At 38.4% G+C, this 15,370-nt stretch overlaps 1 protein-coding gene across 1 annotated transcript in view; it reads right to left on the minus strand.

Moving 5' to 3' along the window:
* CACNA2D3 (calcium voltage-gated channel auxiliary subunit alpha2delta 3) overlaps positions 1-15,370 on the minus strand; it is an 804,577-nt gene that overhangs the window by 260,314 nt on the left and 528,893 nt on the right. Inside the window, exons 13-14 of the mRNA XM_074199069.1 lie at positions 4,287-4,358; positions 711-791 (exon numbers count right to left, since the gene is read on the minus strand). Coding sequence (XP_074055170.1) covers positions 711-791; positions 4,287-4,358 — 153 coding nt within the window. The remainder of the gene's footprint in view (positions 1-710; positions 792-4,286; positions 4,359-15,370) is intronic.

The raw sequence follows: 15,370 nt of genomic DNA on the forward strand, positions 1-15,370 counted from the left end.
TTATAAATATCCCTTCCCACTGCTCTTTTCCTGACTCCTAAAAGTCAAGAAATTGGGGGAGATGTCTCAAGGTGATAAATCATACCACCTGTTGAAGAGTAACATGATAAAGGAGAAGCCTGTAAATTAGTGAGGCCCAGATTCAAACTCTGTCTCTAACCTAAACTGTCTAGGTATCCAAGACTTGATATCAAGGATAAAAATTAAAATTAAAAATTAAAAAAAATTTTAAATGTTCCATGAAGTCAGCATTTAAGTCAAAAGAATCAACTGGATTAAAATCCTAATCCTTTGGCTATCCTCAAGCTTGCCTATTTATTTTTCTAAGCTTCAGTTTCCTCATCTATAAAATGAGGATCTGGACTAGATAAATCTGAACTCTCTCTTGCCTTGAAATATGTGATCCTATGACTCAGTTTCCTTAGGATAGAATGGATTTCCCATCATTGAACACCTTCAAACCCAGCTTGGATAACTAAGGTAGATAGACTTCTTTGAAGGTATGTACCAGATCGAATAGCCTTCCTATCTTTCCACAGGGAAATCCCATAATTCAGTATTAAAAATTACAGACAAGTGGTCTCTGTCCAACAGTGGAAAGTGTTTCCCATCATGAAATCTCCTCAACAAATGAAATTCTCAATTCTGGATTAAACATAAACAATCAAGTCAACAAACACATTGCAAGCCGTCACCCCCTGCATTGTTACCTTATATTTAGGAATGGTCTTTAGTAGCTCTTTGACTGGGACATCAGTGCCAACCACTCCAAGCAGAATCCCTTTAGATCTCTGTTAACAATGACAGTAATTTTGAAAAAAGATCATTAGAGCACAGATATCACATTCTATTTTTAAAACAAAACAATGCATTTAGAAACTATTTGTTGAACCTAATAATGAAAATGATCCAGGTTTTGGAAAGGAGGAAAGTCTGCTACAAACTCGGAGGAAGAAATTGTTTTGGGTCATCTTGAAAATACGTACAATCTTTTTTTGTTCAGAAGATGAAAAGTGTGTAAGACAGGGAGGGATGGGCAGATTGAAAAGAGCATGGATTTGGGAGGCAGTGATCAGAAGCCAAAAAATCTTTTTGAGAAAGGACAAGGTGAAAATAGAATGAAATAAGGATGAACAAAGGGAAAATAGAATGGAGCAAAATATAGTTATTAATTATAAGTGGAAAAAATTATAGCAAGTGTCTCTAATAAAGGTCTCACTTTTCAAATATATTGAGAACTGAATCAAATTTATAAGAATGTAAGTTATTCCCTAATTGATAAATGGTCAAAGGATAAGAACTGTTTTTAGAAAGAAAAATCATAGTTTTCCAAAGTCATATAAAAAAAATCTCTAAATCACTATTAATCTGAGAAAGCAAAGTAAAACAACTCTGAGGTACCATCTGTCATTTATCAGATTGGATAATATGGCAGAAAAGGAAAATTACAATTATTGGAGGAGATGTAGCTAAATTAAAACAGTAATGCACAGTTGGTGGAGTTGAGAACTGATCCAACCATTTTGGAGAGCAATTTAGAACTATACCAAAGGGCTATAAAGTTATGCTTACCCTATGATTCAGCTCTGAATCCCAAAGAGATGAAAGAAAAAGGGAGATCTATAAGAACAAAATATATTTAAAGCAGCTCTTTTTATGGTGGAAAAGAATTGGAAATTAAGAGAATGCCCATCGATTGGGGATTGGCTGAACAAATTATAGTATATGATTGTGATGGACTACCACTGTCCTATAAGAAAGGAAAAGGGGGATGATTTCAGAAAAACACAGAAAGACTTACATAAATTGATGCAAAGTGAAGTGAGAAGCAAGAGATAATTGTATACAGTAAACTGTGAATGATTTATATACCCTGATCAAAGCAATGCCTCAAGATGATTCCAAAGGATCCAAAGATGAAAAAATGCTATCCATCTCCAGAGAATTGAAGGACTCAGAATGCAGATTGAAGTAGACTTTTTTTTAACTTTTAAAATTTTGGGGTTTTTTTGTCTGTGTTTTCTTTCACAGCATGACTAATAGCAAAATATGTTTTGCATGACTACATTTGTATAATCCATATCAAGTTGCTTGGCTTCTCAATGTGGGGTGGGGAGGAGAAAGAGAGAATTGGGAGCTCAACATCTTAGAAAATAAATTCTAAAAATTGGTTTTTCCAAGTTATTAGAACAAATCATTGAGATACAAACAAAATTAGAGATCAGACTGAAGTTGAAGGGGAAGAGATTTCAAAGTTATAATCACTCAGTCTAACAAGTGTTTGTTTATTTATTTGTGCTAAGAACTCTGTCATCATGGATAGAGAGCCAATGTCAAAATCAGGAAGACCTGGATTCTAGAAGACCCTGTCACCAGCTCTTGGTGAGCTAGACAAATCTCTCAGTGTCTAAAAATATATCACAGGAAAGTGTCAACTTTCAATAGGAGAGGTGTTTCCCTCATTGAGGAGTGCTCCTACCAATAATATCTCACACCAAGTTCCTCCAGACTAAGTGTTAGGGGTCCAAGAGAAAATCTACAAGGAGTTAAAACTCTACTGGGAGAGACACCCAAACCAGGTGGGTATAGAGCATACCAATTGAGTAGGCAAAAATTAAACTGTTTTCCCTCATGAATCACATTTATAAGGTTAAAAAAATCAGCTTTAAAATGTCAGATCCATCTTTTCTCACCTCTCACTGCCATCTTGTGCCCAGAAGAAAGAAAAGAGCTAGAGAAAGATGGAGCCATAGTGAAGGATTTAAAAGTGAATCCAGTCCCAAGATCATAGTTTACAAGCTGGGAGGGACTTCAGAAGGTCTTCTAGTTCAAACCTTTTTATTTACCGCTCAGGAAACTGAGGTAAAAGAACAGTTTGGAAAGTGTCAGAACAGTTGGGATTTGGTCACAGATCCTCAGAACTGAACCTCTTCCCAGGGTACCATGCTTCCTCCAGGAAGCTTCTGGAAAAGAAGGTCTGGAAGATCTCAGTAAGAAAAGACAGAAAAACTCTCATGAATGAAGCAACCTGATGTGTAAAAGTACATGCTGGTGATTTTCTGTTTTCTTAAGGAAGCTTTGGATTAAACCTGCAAGTTCATCAGTTTAGAAAATGCTCTCTTTTTAAATGCACTTCAGGGTCTAATCTGTAATGCAGGCTTTTGGAGGGTTGATTGGGTGGGCACCCAGTAGTAAGTGACTTGTTTACCACCTCATTGAATATATCCAATGAACTGAAGGCAGGAATTGAATCCAGGACTTCTGAGAACAAGCTAGGTTCTCTTTTGCCTTATGCCACATCACCTTCCCCACCACCACCACCACCTTTTCCTTCAGGAACATTATTGCAAAATTTAACAATAAACATTTAAGGGCTTACTAGGTACTTGGCACCATCCTAAACACAGATAAATTCAAAGAAGAGATAGTATACACTCTCTTACATTCTCCCTGGGGGCAGGGGGAGGGAAGTGGAGAACCTTGCTCAGAGATTAGTAAATGAAGGAGAGCTACAACAGAAATAGAGGATGATATATAGTGGGGATGAGAGGAGGAAGGTACTAAAATCAGAAGAAGTGGGGAAACCTTCCCAAAGAATTGAGAACATGATCTGGGTCCGGAGAAGGGAGCAAGAGATACCCAGAGGGAACCAGAGAAGGAGGATCATTCTAGACCAGAAGGTCAATCAGCTTGGACAAAGCAATGAGAATGAGGATGGACTATTATGGAACTAAACCTCCATAGTACAATTCAACTGAAGTGCCAATGTGAGGGTGAAAGATATTCGATCAACCTATCTTTAGGATAATCTGTAGCCAGATTTTGCAGGATTTTAATATCCCTGGGAAATTGGATTTTATCCAAAGGAAAAAGGAGAGTCCCTGAAGCTTCTGGAGAAGAAGAGTGATATGTTAAAACCTTAAGTATGATGAATGTCACATTAGCCGATTTATGGAGACAAGGCTGGAGAGGGGAGACAATAGGTCAGGGAGATACATTCAATAGTCCTGCTGAGAATTGGCAAAGCCTCCCTTGCCATTATCAACAGTGTTTCATGGATCTTCTTTCCCTGAGAACTGGATGCTTGAAAAATATGGAAATCCCAGAATGTGATGAAATAATCTAGGTTTGGATATTTCTGGAATCTGTTTCTAGTCATCTTGAATAGAGATGTATCCTCTAGGAAAAAAAAATAATTAGAAATTCCCAAACCTGAGATGTAGTAAAGCTGACAAGAACCTTTGAATTGATTCATTCTAATGCCAGAGGGAGAAATCAACACTTACGGTTTCATTTTGTTTGCTGAAAACAGGCATGGCAACCGTAGTCATCAAGACCAGTCCCTGGTCATCAGCAAGCTAGAAGAGGAGGAAAAATAGGTTACTGCAGTCCATCTTTATTTAGAGCAAAGGTATCTCAGGAAATGAAGCTTGGCCCAAGGCCACAGCCAAGATTCGTGGCATCTCCTTTACAGGACTTCAAGTGGCTTGTCGTGACTGGACAGGAATCAGTCACTTTGCTCCATCAGAACCAAGATTAGGCTACTCAAAAGTTTTCTGGCCTGTGGTCCGGATCATCCAGGAATGAAACTAGAAGACCTAGAACCCCAATTTTGGGTGGACACAAAGATTCCAAAGTACAAGCTAGAGGCCAAACCGTAACTGTGCAGACAAAATCACAAGTCTTTGGGAAAAGACAATGCCAGGAGCCACTAAGGGTCACCTTTTCGGAAAAACTTCCGTGAAATTTGAGGGCAAGATTGATAGGATGGCAGCACAACAACATGAGCCATTCATAATCACACTTGGCGTTGAAGGAATAATAATAACTAATAATAACATGCAGATAACTGATGAAGTTTGCCAAGTACTTGAAATATCTTATCTCATTTGATCCTCACAACAGCACTGTGAGATTGGTGCTATGATCTCCATTTTTACAGATGAGGAAACTGAGGCAAACAGTGGTGAAGAGACTGTTCAGGGTCATAAAGTAGGAAAATGTTTGAGGTTGGACTTAGAACTGTAAGGCCTTTATTGTTTCCATTTAGAGTCCGTGGTCTATCAAAGATGCAGTAGATATTTGTTGCTTAACCCAGTTGGAAGTATTAAGATATATTTTTCCTTGATAAAAATCATGAGTAAATTAGTGAATGTTTGTAAACTTATTATTTCAGAGAGGAGAACTGAGATGTATCTTATCAGATAATAAGATCAAATATAGCTTTCATTTAATCATAGGGCAATGCAATACCCTCACAACACAGAATTAAATCTAGACACACACACACACACACACACACACACAGATGATCTTTCCCCCCTCCCTTGTAGTAAACTGATATGAAAATGATCAGCTCCTAATTCAGTCCTAAGTAAACAAAGGAAAGGGGCTAAGCCCCATTTGGCCCCATCCACCACATGGCAATCTCCACTTTAACTCACCAGGGGAGGTCTTGGCTGTGGATGGGACCCGACTGTGGGAATCTGCCTATTCAGGTTTCTGGGTTATCACGGCTCATCTGGAGGAGGACAGGAATGCTGGCCGGATGGGAACTCAGAAATATGTTTGCTATTCACAAGCTGGGAAGCATGTAGGATTCAGAGGTGGAGGTGTGAGGACTGGGTTCAAATTCTGGTTCTGCCCCTTGCCAGCTGGGTGACTCATTTCTCTGACTCTCCTCAGCTAGGGAATGAGGGAGGATGGACTTGATGACATCCTCTCCAGCTCAAAATAGGATCCCAAGGAACTTTGGGTAGGTCTTGGCTCTGGATATTGTAGCTTCGGTCTCAAACCTGAATCTTGGGGATGCTCCAGTGGAAGCTTACAATGGTTCCATAATCTCGTTGCCATACCAAGACTTTGCCTAGGCCCTGGAACTAAAGGGACTTTAAAGGCTACTTGGACAATTTTGTTCATTATATAAATGAGGATACCAAATTTCAGGCAGGTTAGATCATCGATCCAAGATCCTACTGATAATTTCCAATGGCTGAGATGGAATCTGAACCCAAGTCTTTTGTTGGAAATCCAGGGATCTTTCCACTGAGTTACATAAATCACAATGAACATTTTTTTTCTTTTTCTTCTATGTCTACTAGTGAACCAGAACATATACTTGCTTCCAGGATGCTTTATTAAGCATCTAAAGTGCTCTGCCTAAGCAGAGCTTAAGACAAATGAGTCAGCCCCTGCCCTCAAGGAGCTTACATTCTACTTGGGGAGAAAACACAGACATATAGAAGTATATACCCAATAGTTAGTCATTGCTTCCTCAAACTTGGTAGCTTGCAGCACTGAAAGGGTTTGAGGAATTGGGGGGGGGTGAGGAGAAGGTCCATTCATAGCCCACCACAGACTACAGAGGCTACTTGGGTGGAAGCTACCCTTATGATTCATGTACATGGTTTCCAAGAAAAACTCAGACAGTGAATAAACATTTATGTTAATGGAGGGGGGTGGGAGGTGACTGTTGTCCACCTGGGCAAACTTCCAGCAAAGTTGACTCCGAGTGGGATCTGAACAGAAAGCTCCATTCCAGTAGGCTTGCCCACGTGGAGCATCTGGATATGGATGGCGTGGGGCTGGTGCTCAGGCCCATAATGAGAAGATATTCAGCCAGATCCTTCATTTCCTATTCGACATGACGGGGTGCTCTGGTATCAAAGGAAATGGTGAATAATGCTCAACATCTGGTTTATAAAGCACACACTTGCTCAACAGATTGACAGCTTCCTGTCAGCTTCCCAAGTTAATCATGCATGTGGGGGAGGATGAATATGCATTTGCTATCTTCAGTGAGCCTCACGTGGAAGTACAGGACTCAGGCCCAAATGGTCCAAGTCTTGAGATGCCCAGACCCCAGGCTGGGGCCCTGATTGGAGTAGATAGAGTCTATGTGTACATTGATTTTTAGAGAACATGGGTAGAGTATATTTACTTATACTCTATATGTGAATGTATGCATAGTATAGTATGAGGTACAAGTCTATGTTTATATGCATATGTATGTTCCCCTGTCTAGTCTGCTTTGATACACCATAAAACCCATTATTGGTCCATAACTCCTAACTGGAGCTATTGTCAAGATGGTGGCCAACTGCCAACGGCCAAACCTCTTTTTTGACTGATGCTCAGGAAGCCAGAAGATATTGATGGGAGCAGGGGAGGAAGCAAATGGGGGAAGGGGGGTACCTAGCAGACTGAACAGAAAGTCAACCAAAGAATCAGTCTCAGTTCTGATCCATCAGACAAAGGGCCCTTGGTCATAATGTCTCAGAGACACAAACAACTTTGTGGCTATATGGGGTAGATGCTTGATAACTTGCACTGGTAGATGGGGTGAGTCTTCCCTGAGCTCCTGGTGAATTCAGAAACATAAGGTCTGAGGAAAACGTCACTAAGTATGGCAGTCCAGAGACCATGACCTTTTGATGCACAAAAGTCTGGGTAAATAGAGTCCCAGGATTTAAGGCAGGTATGGATCTCCAATATACTTTAGTCTAAGCTCTGATTTTGTAGATGAGGAAACAGAGAAAAGACTTGTTCAAAGTCACACAGTTAATAGCAGGGCCAGGACTTGAAATTGAGTCTTCTGACTCTAGTCCCAATCATCTGTCCTGTGCACTATAAAGTTATTTTATTTTAAGGAGCAAGGTAATTTTGAAAGTGGAGGAGGATGAAGATCCATGTACTAATTTCTGTGCTATTTAAGGGGAAACTTCCCAGGAAAATGATGACCTCAGGCACATTCCTAAGTATGAGAGACTCCAAAGATGGTTGAGGCAAAGTTGCTATTTTCCATGCTTTTACCCTATCAGACAAGATAAGTGAACCTGGTCTCAAATAGCATTAAAATGCTCAACGAAACCTCCTAATAATTGACGTAAATGTTATTTTATATGCCAGAGGAAAGGTAATGCTACATATACATAGATTTCAGTAACTTTAAATTGCTCTTACAAGAGAGGTCTTGCCTTTTACGAACAGAGAAAGAAGATGGTATGGGGGGATTGAATAACTGACTTTGGAGTCAGGAAGCCAAGGATCCAAGTTCTGTCTCTGACAGGTACTGACTATTGGAGTCTGGGTAGGTCCTTTACACTCTCCATGTTTTAAGGCTGAAAGTTCCAAATGAATGGCTGAGTTCTATCAGTAGAGGAGGTTTCCAGAATGGGAGTTGCCTATTCCCATGAAATCAGATTGGATTTGAAAAAAAATAAAAATTTGATGTGAGAAACAAACATACCAAGAGGAAGCCAGATTTGGCATGACTCCATTGTATGGAAATCTCCATTAATGCAGGGATGAAGTTAGGAGAATAAGTGAATCAACAGACCAGTCAGCATAAGGTCATGGTTCAACTGTGCTTCAAAAAAGAATGTTCCTCCACCATGTCCAGAGGAGGTAGATCTACTCTCCAGAATCAGTCAGCAAACACTTATCAAGCACTTTCTGTCCTGCCAGAAACTCTTCTTCAGATCAAGAAAGCAAACAAAAATGTGAAATAGTCCCTCCCTTCAAGGAATTTATAGTCTATCAAGGGAAGCAGAATATATATATATATATAGATATAGCTATAGCTATATCGATATGTCTAAAAGGAATCCAGGATAATAAAGAGAAGAGAGAAGGAAGATTGGGGAAGATACAATCTTAAACAAAAATCACCAACAATGATCCATAGTTTAGACAAGAAAGGCTGTTGATAAATATAGACAGAAGACTAGCTGGGAATAAGGAACTCTTAGTGCAAGATTCTACCAAAGATCCCACACCAGTCAGCAAACTCTGAATTTTGAATGTAGAGTCAAAAAATAATCCAGCAAATTTAAGGCTGTATGACCTTAATTTTTGCCTAGCTACATGCCATAGGGATGTTTATGGACCCTTTTGACAGCTGTTAAACTATTTTGGTCCAAAAAGATAGTTACCCTTATGAGGAGAAATTAATAAGCAATGTTATACATACTGGATTGATCAGTCAGCTGACCACTGATGCCAACATCATAATATCATTGGTCCTCTTTAAGTATCAAGGACTGATAATTTAGGAACAGAACTTGAAATTTAGGGTTTCACTGGACTCTTCTATCTGAATCTTAGGCAAAATGCTTTTGAAAGGTGATTGAGATGTGTCCTATATTTAGCTTAAACACTGTCAATAGTTATGGATGATGATACTTTTGTCTGAATTCTCTCAAAAGTTGTCATTTTGGATGTTAGCAAAGTCACGGGATCAGAAGATCAAAGATCTGAAAGCTGAAAAATGCATTAAGGATTATCTGATCTTTCTGCCAACGACCCCATTAGCAACCTCTTCTCACATGAATTTTAATGTGTAAAATTACTAAGGAATCCAATTAAATAACAAATATAGATATTGAAAAGATATATTCTTCAAGTACACAAAGCCCAGACTAAGGATCTTTCATCTGTTCAAATATCTTCAGTTTATAGCTTTACTTAATAATCCTTTACTTAATACTTAATACAGGGGACTTCAGATTAAAGGGGTAATAATAAAGATTGTAGAAGTGCCAACTTCCAAAACCACCCTTGTGGATAGGGGGTAAGGCAAAAATGTGGAACATTGAATATAGGGTCATTTTTTTTTGGACAGATCAAGCAGTTTTGTCCTTTTTTAAAAAAAAATTGTATAAGGATGGTTCTCAGGGAAACCAGAGGGAAAGGAACATAGAAGGAAATATAGATCATGTAAAAACAAAATATATTAAGAAATTCTATTTAAGCTGGATGGGAAGAGAGAAACTGTATATAATCAACAATCACAACTGAGGATGTGCACAATGTGAACTCAAAATTTAGGTGGCAGTCAAATAGATTAGAATGTAGAACATAACAGCATGTTGTATTCAAGAGTCACGGAAATAGAAAAGGAGATGTGGACTTAGGGCAGACGTTGTATCTCAGGTAATATTGTCAAAGATTGTGGCGGCAAATAATAACTCAAAGATGTCAACAATAAAAATAAATATGGTTACAGGAGAAAAGCAAGAAAACAGTAGTATGCTTAAAAGAAACAATGTAAGAGTAGTACCCATGTACTGTTCACCTCTCCCTTCATTTCAAGGCTTAGGACTTGATTTCCCTAAGTGGGGGACAAAGCTCAGGCTTTACATCTCTTTGCATAGCTTCCTGTTGATCTTTGGTTATGTTGTCATGACTTCCCCATCACTTAGGAACATAAAAATACTCACCCCCAAAAAAGGTGAAGATCAGCCTTCAGGATGGTGGATGTCAGATCACACTGATCACTGTGGGAACAGACCTGTCTCTACCTTCAGGAAATGTGAAGAGGGAGGAGTCTGGCTGTTGCACAGTGATTTTTCAGACATGTCTCACTCTGTGACTCCATTTGAGGTCTTCTTGGCACACTTACTAGAGTAGCTTGCCATTTTCTTCTCCAGTTCATTTTAGTCTATTTCTTTCTTTTTTTTTTTTTTTTTAGTTTTTTTGCAAGGCAGTGGGGTTAAGTGGCTTTCCCCAAGGCCACACAGCTAGGTCATTATTAAGTGTCTGAGGTCGAATTTGAACTCAGGTCCTCCTGACTCCAGGGCCGGTGCTCTATCCACTGCGCCACCTAGCCGCCCCAATTTTTCAAGTCTATTTCATTTTTTTTTTAGTTTTTTTTCCAGTTCATTTTAAAGATGAGGAAACTAAGGCAAACAAGATTAAATGACTTGTCCAGAAAATATGGAAGTGGCTTTTGTGATGGACTTATCATAAAGAATGTGACCCACCTGCGACAGAGCTGGAGGTGTTGGAACACAGACTGAAGCACATTTTTCATTATTATTTTTATTTGGGGGAGGGGGTGTTGCAGGGCAATGGCTTGCCCAGGGCCACACAGCTGGGTGATTGTTGGTTGTCTGAGGCTGGATTTGGACCTGGGTGCTCCTGACTCCAGGGCTGGTGCTCTATCCTCTGCGCCACCTAGCCGCCACCGCTGCTGCTGCTGCTGCTGCTACTACTACTACTACTATTATTATTATTTTAGGTTTGTTTTTTTTTTTTTTTTTGCAGGTCAATGGGGTTGGGTTGGCTTGGCCAGGGTCACACAACTGAGTGATTGTTGGGTGTCTGGGACTGGATTTGGGCTTAGGTGCTCCTGGCTTCAGGGCCAGTGCTCACCTGGCTGCCCCTATTATTACTATAATTATTTTTTTAATTTAAATTTAAATTTTTTTCTCTTTCCTTTATTGCTCATGAGGGCCTATATTTTTTGGGGGGAAGGGGGTATTATGTTTACTCTTAAACAATAATATTTTAGAAATATATAAAAAACATCATTTGTACAAAAATAAAAATAAATTTAAAATAGAAAAAAATGATTTGTCCAGGTTCATACAATATATAAAGGGGGAAATGTAAACAATCTAAATTTTATATCCTTTATCCTTGCTAAAAATTGAGCATTTTGTCATGCAGTCAATGATGAGGAATGTCTCAGTTCATCCAAACACCAAACCTGGACTACAAGATGTTGTTATCAGACATTTCCTTAAAGATGACGTAGAATATTTATATATCCAAAGAATTAAAGGAAAATCTAATAAAATCCAGACATAAATAGAACCAAAATAATTGAGAATCTCAATTCAACATCTATCAAATCTAGATAAGTCTAACAAAAAAAATAAATGAGAAGGAACGCCTCAATAGCATTTTGGAAAAAAAAAAATAGATGTGATGGTTCTTTGCCAGTAACTAAACAGAAATGAAAAGGAGTATACCTATTTTTCAGAAGTATGTGCATATATGCATATATTATTGATTTAAAAATGCATATATGTAAGCATATACGTATGATGTTTTATATATATATATATATATATATATATATTATATAGATATAAATAGTTCAGGAATTCTACATTAAGAATTTCTGCCTTAGAGAAATAGTCCTTTTCACCCATTCTACTCTTTTTATGAATCTTAAATAGATGAACAACTATTCCTGGAGACAGGAAGATTTCAGTTCAAATCTGGTCTTAGATACTTACTGAATGATCTTGAATAAGACAACTCTACCTAACTTTTCCTCAACTGTAAAATGAAGGTGATAATAGATAAAAAACAATAAGATTTTATTTGCAAAGTCTTAGCATAGCACCTAGCACCTGGGAGGCACTTAATACATACCTGTTCTCTAATTTTCTTTCTTCTTTCCTCTTTACTTTTCTTTCTTCCTTCTTCCCTTCTTTTGAGTAAAGTTGTGAACTTAATGCTGCCCCTACAGTTACTTTCATTGTCTTGCTGGCAACTTTTTTTTGAAATGGTGTTCTGGCTTCCCAACTTTTCTGGGAAGGAATGCATATTTTATTCCTGAAGGGTTTCCCTTATGTGATTCCAAATCTGTTTTTTTTTTGTCTCTGGTAGCCATTAGCTTCGGCTAAAGCCTCACTAGACATATACCTGACACATGACATCAACAAACCATTATTTACTTAAATAAAACAGTCAGGAATCACTGTATTTGATAATAGCAAAATTAGAATTCACAAATTATGAAGAGGGAATGGAAAAAATAATTTAAATGATTTTGTCTAATTGAATGCCAATGAAACCAACAACTTCAATGAAATAGATAATTATTTAGAAAGATTCTGGGCTACTAGTTTGGGAATCTTTTTGAAGGAAATTATAATTTTTTGTTGTTATCACTGCCCCTTCTGCCATTGTTTTAAGGACTACAGCCTTATTGACCTCCGATGAAATCCTTTCAATTACTTTCAAATAATTTTCAATGGTTTACTGGAACATCACTTATCCCAGAAAGACCTTGAGGTTTTCTCCCCTCCATGTGGAAGCAGAGTCACTTCACAGTTTTATGGATGGAGAAACAGAACCCAAAGAACCCTTATAATTTTTAAAAATAAAAATATATAAATATACATTTGTGGAACCTCCTCCCCCCAGAATAAAAACAGAATTTAAATATATAAAACCATAAGATGGTGCTTGCTTACAAGGATAAATTAATATCCAGAACATTTCCTTTTTAATGCAGAAATTTTCTTCTTCATCTTGAAAGAATAGCAAGCCCAAAAACTCTTCATTATCCACTGAAAAGCTTGGGCATTTAAAACATTTCCAGAATACAATGCATCTTCTAGGGGGTCATCTTTTACACTAAATTAAAGACTCATTCAGTCTTCATTCACTGTACCATAGGATGAAGTGGAGATGAGGGTTCTTGTATTTACATCAAAATGAAGACTCTTGGGAACGTCAGCCATATGCATCTCTGTCTCTTGTGACACTAATCAGAAGAGCTGTTTCCCCTTAAAAATCCAGACAAATTAAGAACCCTCGCCACTGTTTAGATTTACATCATGGACTGGTATTTTTCAGCATTCTCCCCAAATGCCTGAGATCTAAGCAATGGGAATGTCACAAGAGAAAAGAAGGCATTCTTTTCGTTATGAGCCTCTCCTGCCTTCACTTTCATTGCTCTTGGTAAAGTATGTAACACTCTAGGGCAAGAATGCTACAGCAATGAGGTTTTCATTTTTGCCAGGGACTGATTTTTTTTTCCTTCTTCTTTCAACTGAATCATTATTCCTTCCATCTGGGATTGGGAGCTGATACAAATCTGGGAGCTGCCCTATTAAGCCACTCTTACACATTTCTGAAATAGCCAAATAAAGGGACGGCCTTTTTCAAAATTCTGTTTCTAACCTTTTTTGCCATAGGATACAGACAATAAGGGATGAAGGGTATCATTTTAAAAGTTAACTTTGCATTTGGTGTCATACAGGTAATTTTTGCTCCCCTTGCTATACAAAGGGAAGTATCATGAAGAGAGATTAAATATATTCTGCCTAGCCCCAAAGTTCCTCTCCCTAGAGAGGTCCCATGGTAAAGAGGACAGGGTTGAAATCAGGAAGATTTGGGTTTGAATCCTGCTCATTCTTAGACATGGATCTCTTGCTTAGCATCTCTGTGTCTCAGAAATGGGGAACTTGGCCTCAATGGCCTCCAAGACTAGCTCTGAAGTCATGATTTTAAAGTAAGAATTCAGAAGTTGCAAAGGGGTGAATATTGGCTTAGTGGAAGAAAAAGCTTCCTCATATTTAGAGTTGTCCTAAAGTGGAAAGTGCTAACTCCTAACTTCACTAGAAGTCTTTATGTAAAGGCTGGTCAGTCACTGAACCTCTGGCTGTAGGTGCCTCTGTGACCTTCCAACTAGAGTAGTGGACTTGACCACTCCCTATTTCTATATTTAGGGATATGGGGAACATAATTAGGGGGTCAATATGCCCTCATCATAATTCTGGCCTAATAAAGGTATAAAGGGCAAAGGAGAGCTCTGATTAGGTAGGTTATGAGTGGGAGGAAGGAAGTGAAGCTCCCTCCTCTTCCCTCACATACTTGACTTTGGTTTTTGTAGCCCAATTCTGAGGACGGCACCCTGCCCATCTAAGTGCTTAGTGAATGGTAATGAAATTGATCACACATGTGATCTTTTTTGTCACCATTTAATCTGGCCAATTCTCACTTGATTTCTTCCCACGTTGGCTGACATCCAGAGTTCTTCCCAATCTATTTGGGTGCCACGGCATAGCCAAGCAGGCTGTAACTAATGCCCCACTTAGCATCATGTATGGATAATTTGGAATGGCAGCTCCTACTTGAGACCTTTCATGATTCCTCCAATTATTAATCTTCCTTGTCCAAATTCAAATTGCTTAATACCTTTTGTATTTAGTTTGCTTTGTGTTATTTGTCCATGTGTCTCTCCTGCTTCCTCCCTAGGGGCTATCAGTCAGGAATGTTTTTTGGGTTATTTTGGTTGTTTTTTCCTTTGTATCACTGGTCCCTCCCAATGTACTTAAGACATAATAGGCTTAGAATAAAGACTAATTGAAATCAAGATACATTGGATCTGGCCCCTTTACATGGAACATCAGCTTATTGCTCTAGTCTACCTCTCACTTCCACATCATTGCATGGGCTGTGACTCTCATTCCTTGAAGGCCCTTTATGTTTAGCTCTATTTCTTGGGACCATTAGTTCCCTTCCTGGCTCAAGGACTTTGCCTCTTTCAAACTATTTACTCTGATTTCTTAGTTTTTAAATGCTCTCTGGCTCCCCCCTAAGAAAATAAAATTCTTTGCAATTCTTTTGTATATTTTAATGATATTTTCTATTTATATATTCCCTATATAATGTAAGTTTGTGAGGGTAGGACATACAGTAGGTATTTTATAAATGGCTGGTGAATTAAGTATGATAGTCTGAGTACGATAAATCTGATATTCCATATAAGCCAACCTCCTCATTTCCTAGAAAGTTCTAAGACTTGTCCAAAGAGATTTGAAACCATGCCCTCTCACTACAGAAT

Source organism: Macrotis lagotis, chromosome 8 (genome assembly GCF_037893015.1).
Source record: "Macrotis lagotis isolate mMagLag1 chromosome 8, bilby.v1.9.chrom.fasta, whole genome shotgun sequence".
NCBI lineage: Eukaryota > Metazoa > Chordata > Mammalia > Peramelemorphia > Peramelidae > Macrotis > Macrotis lagotis.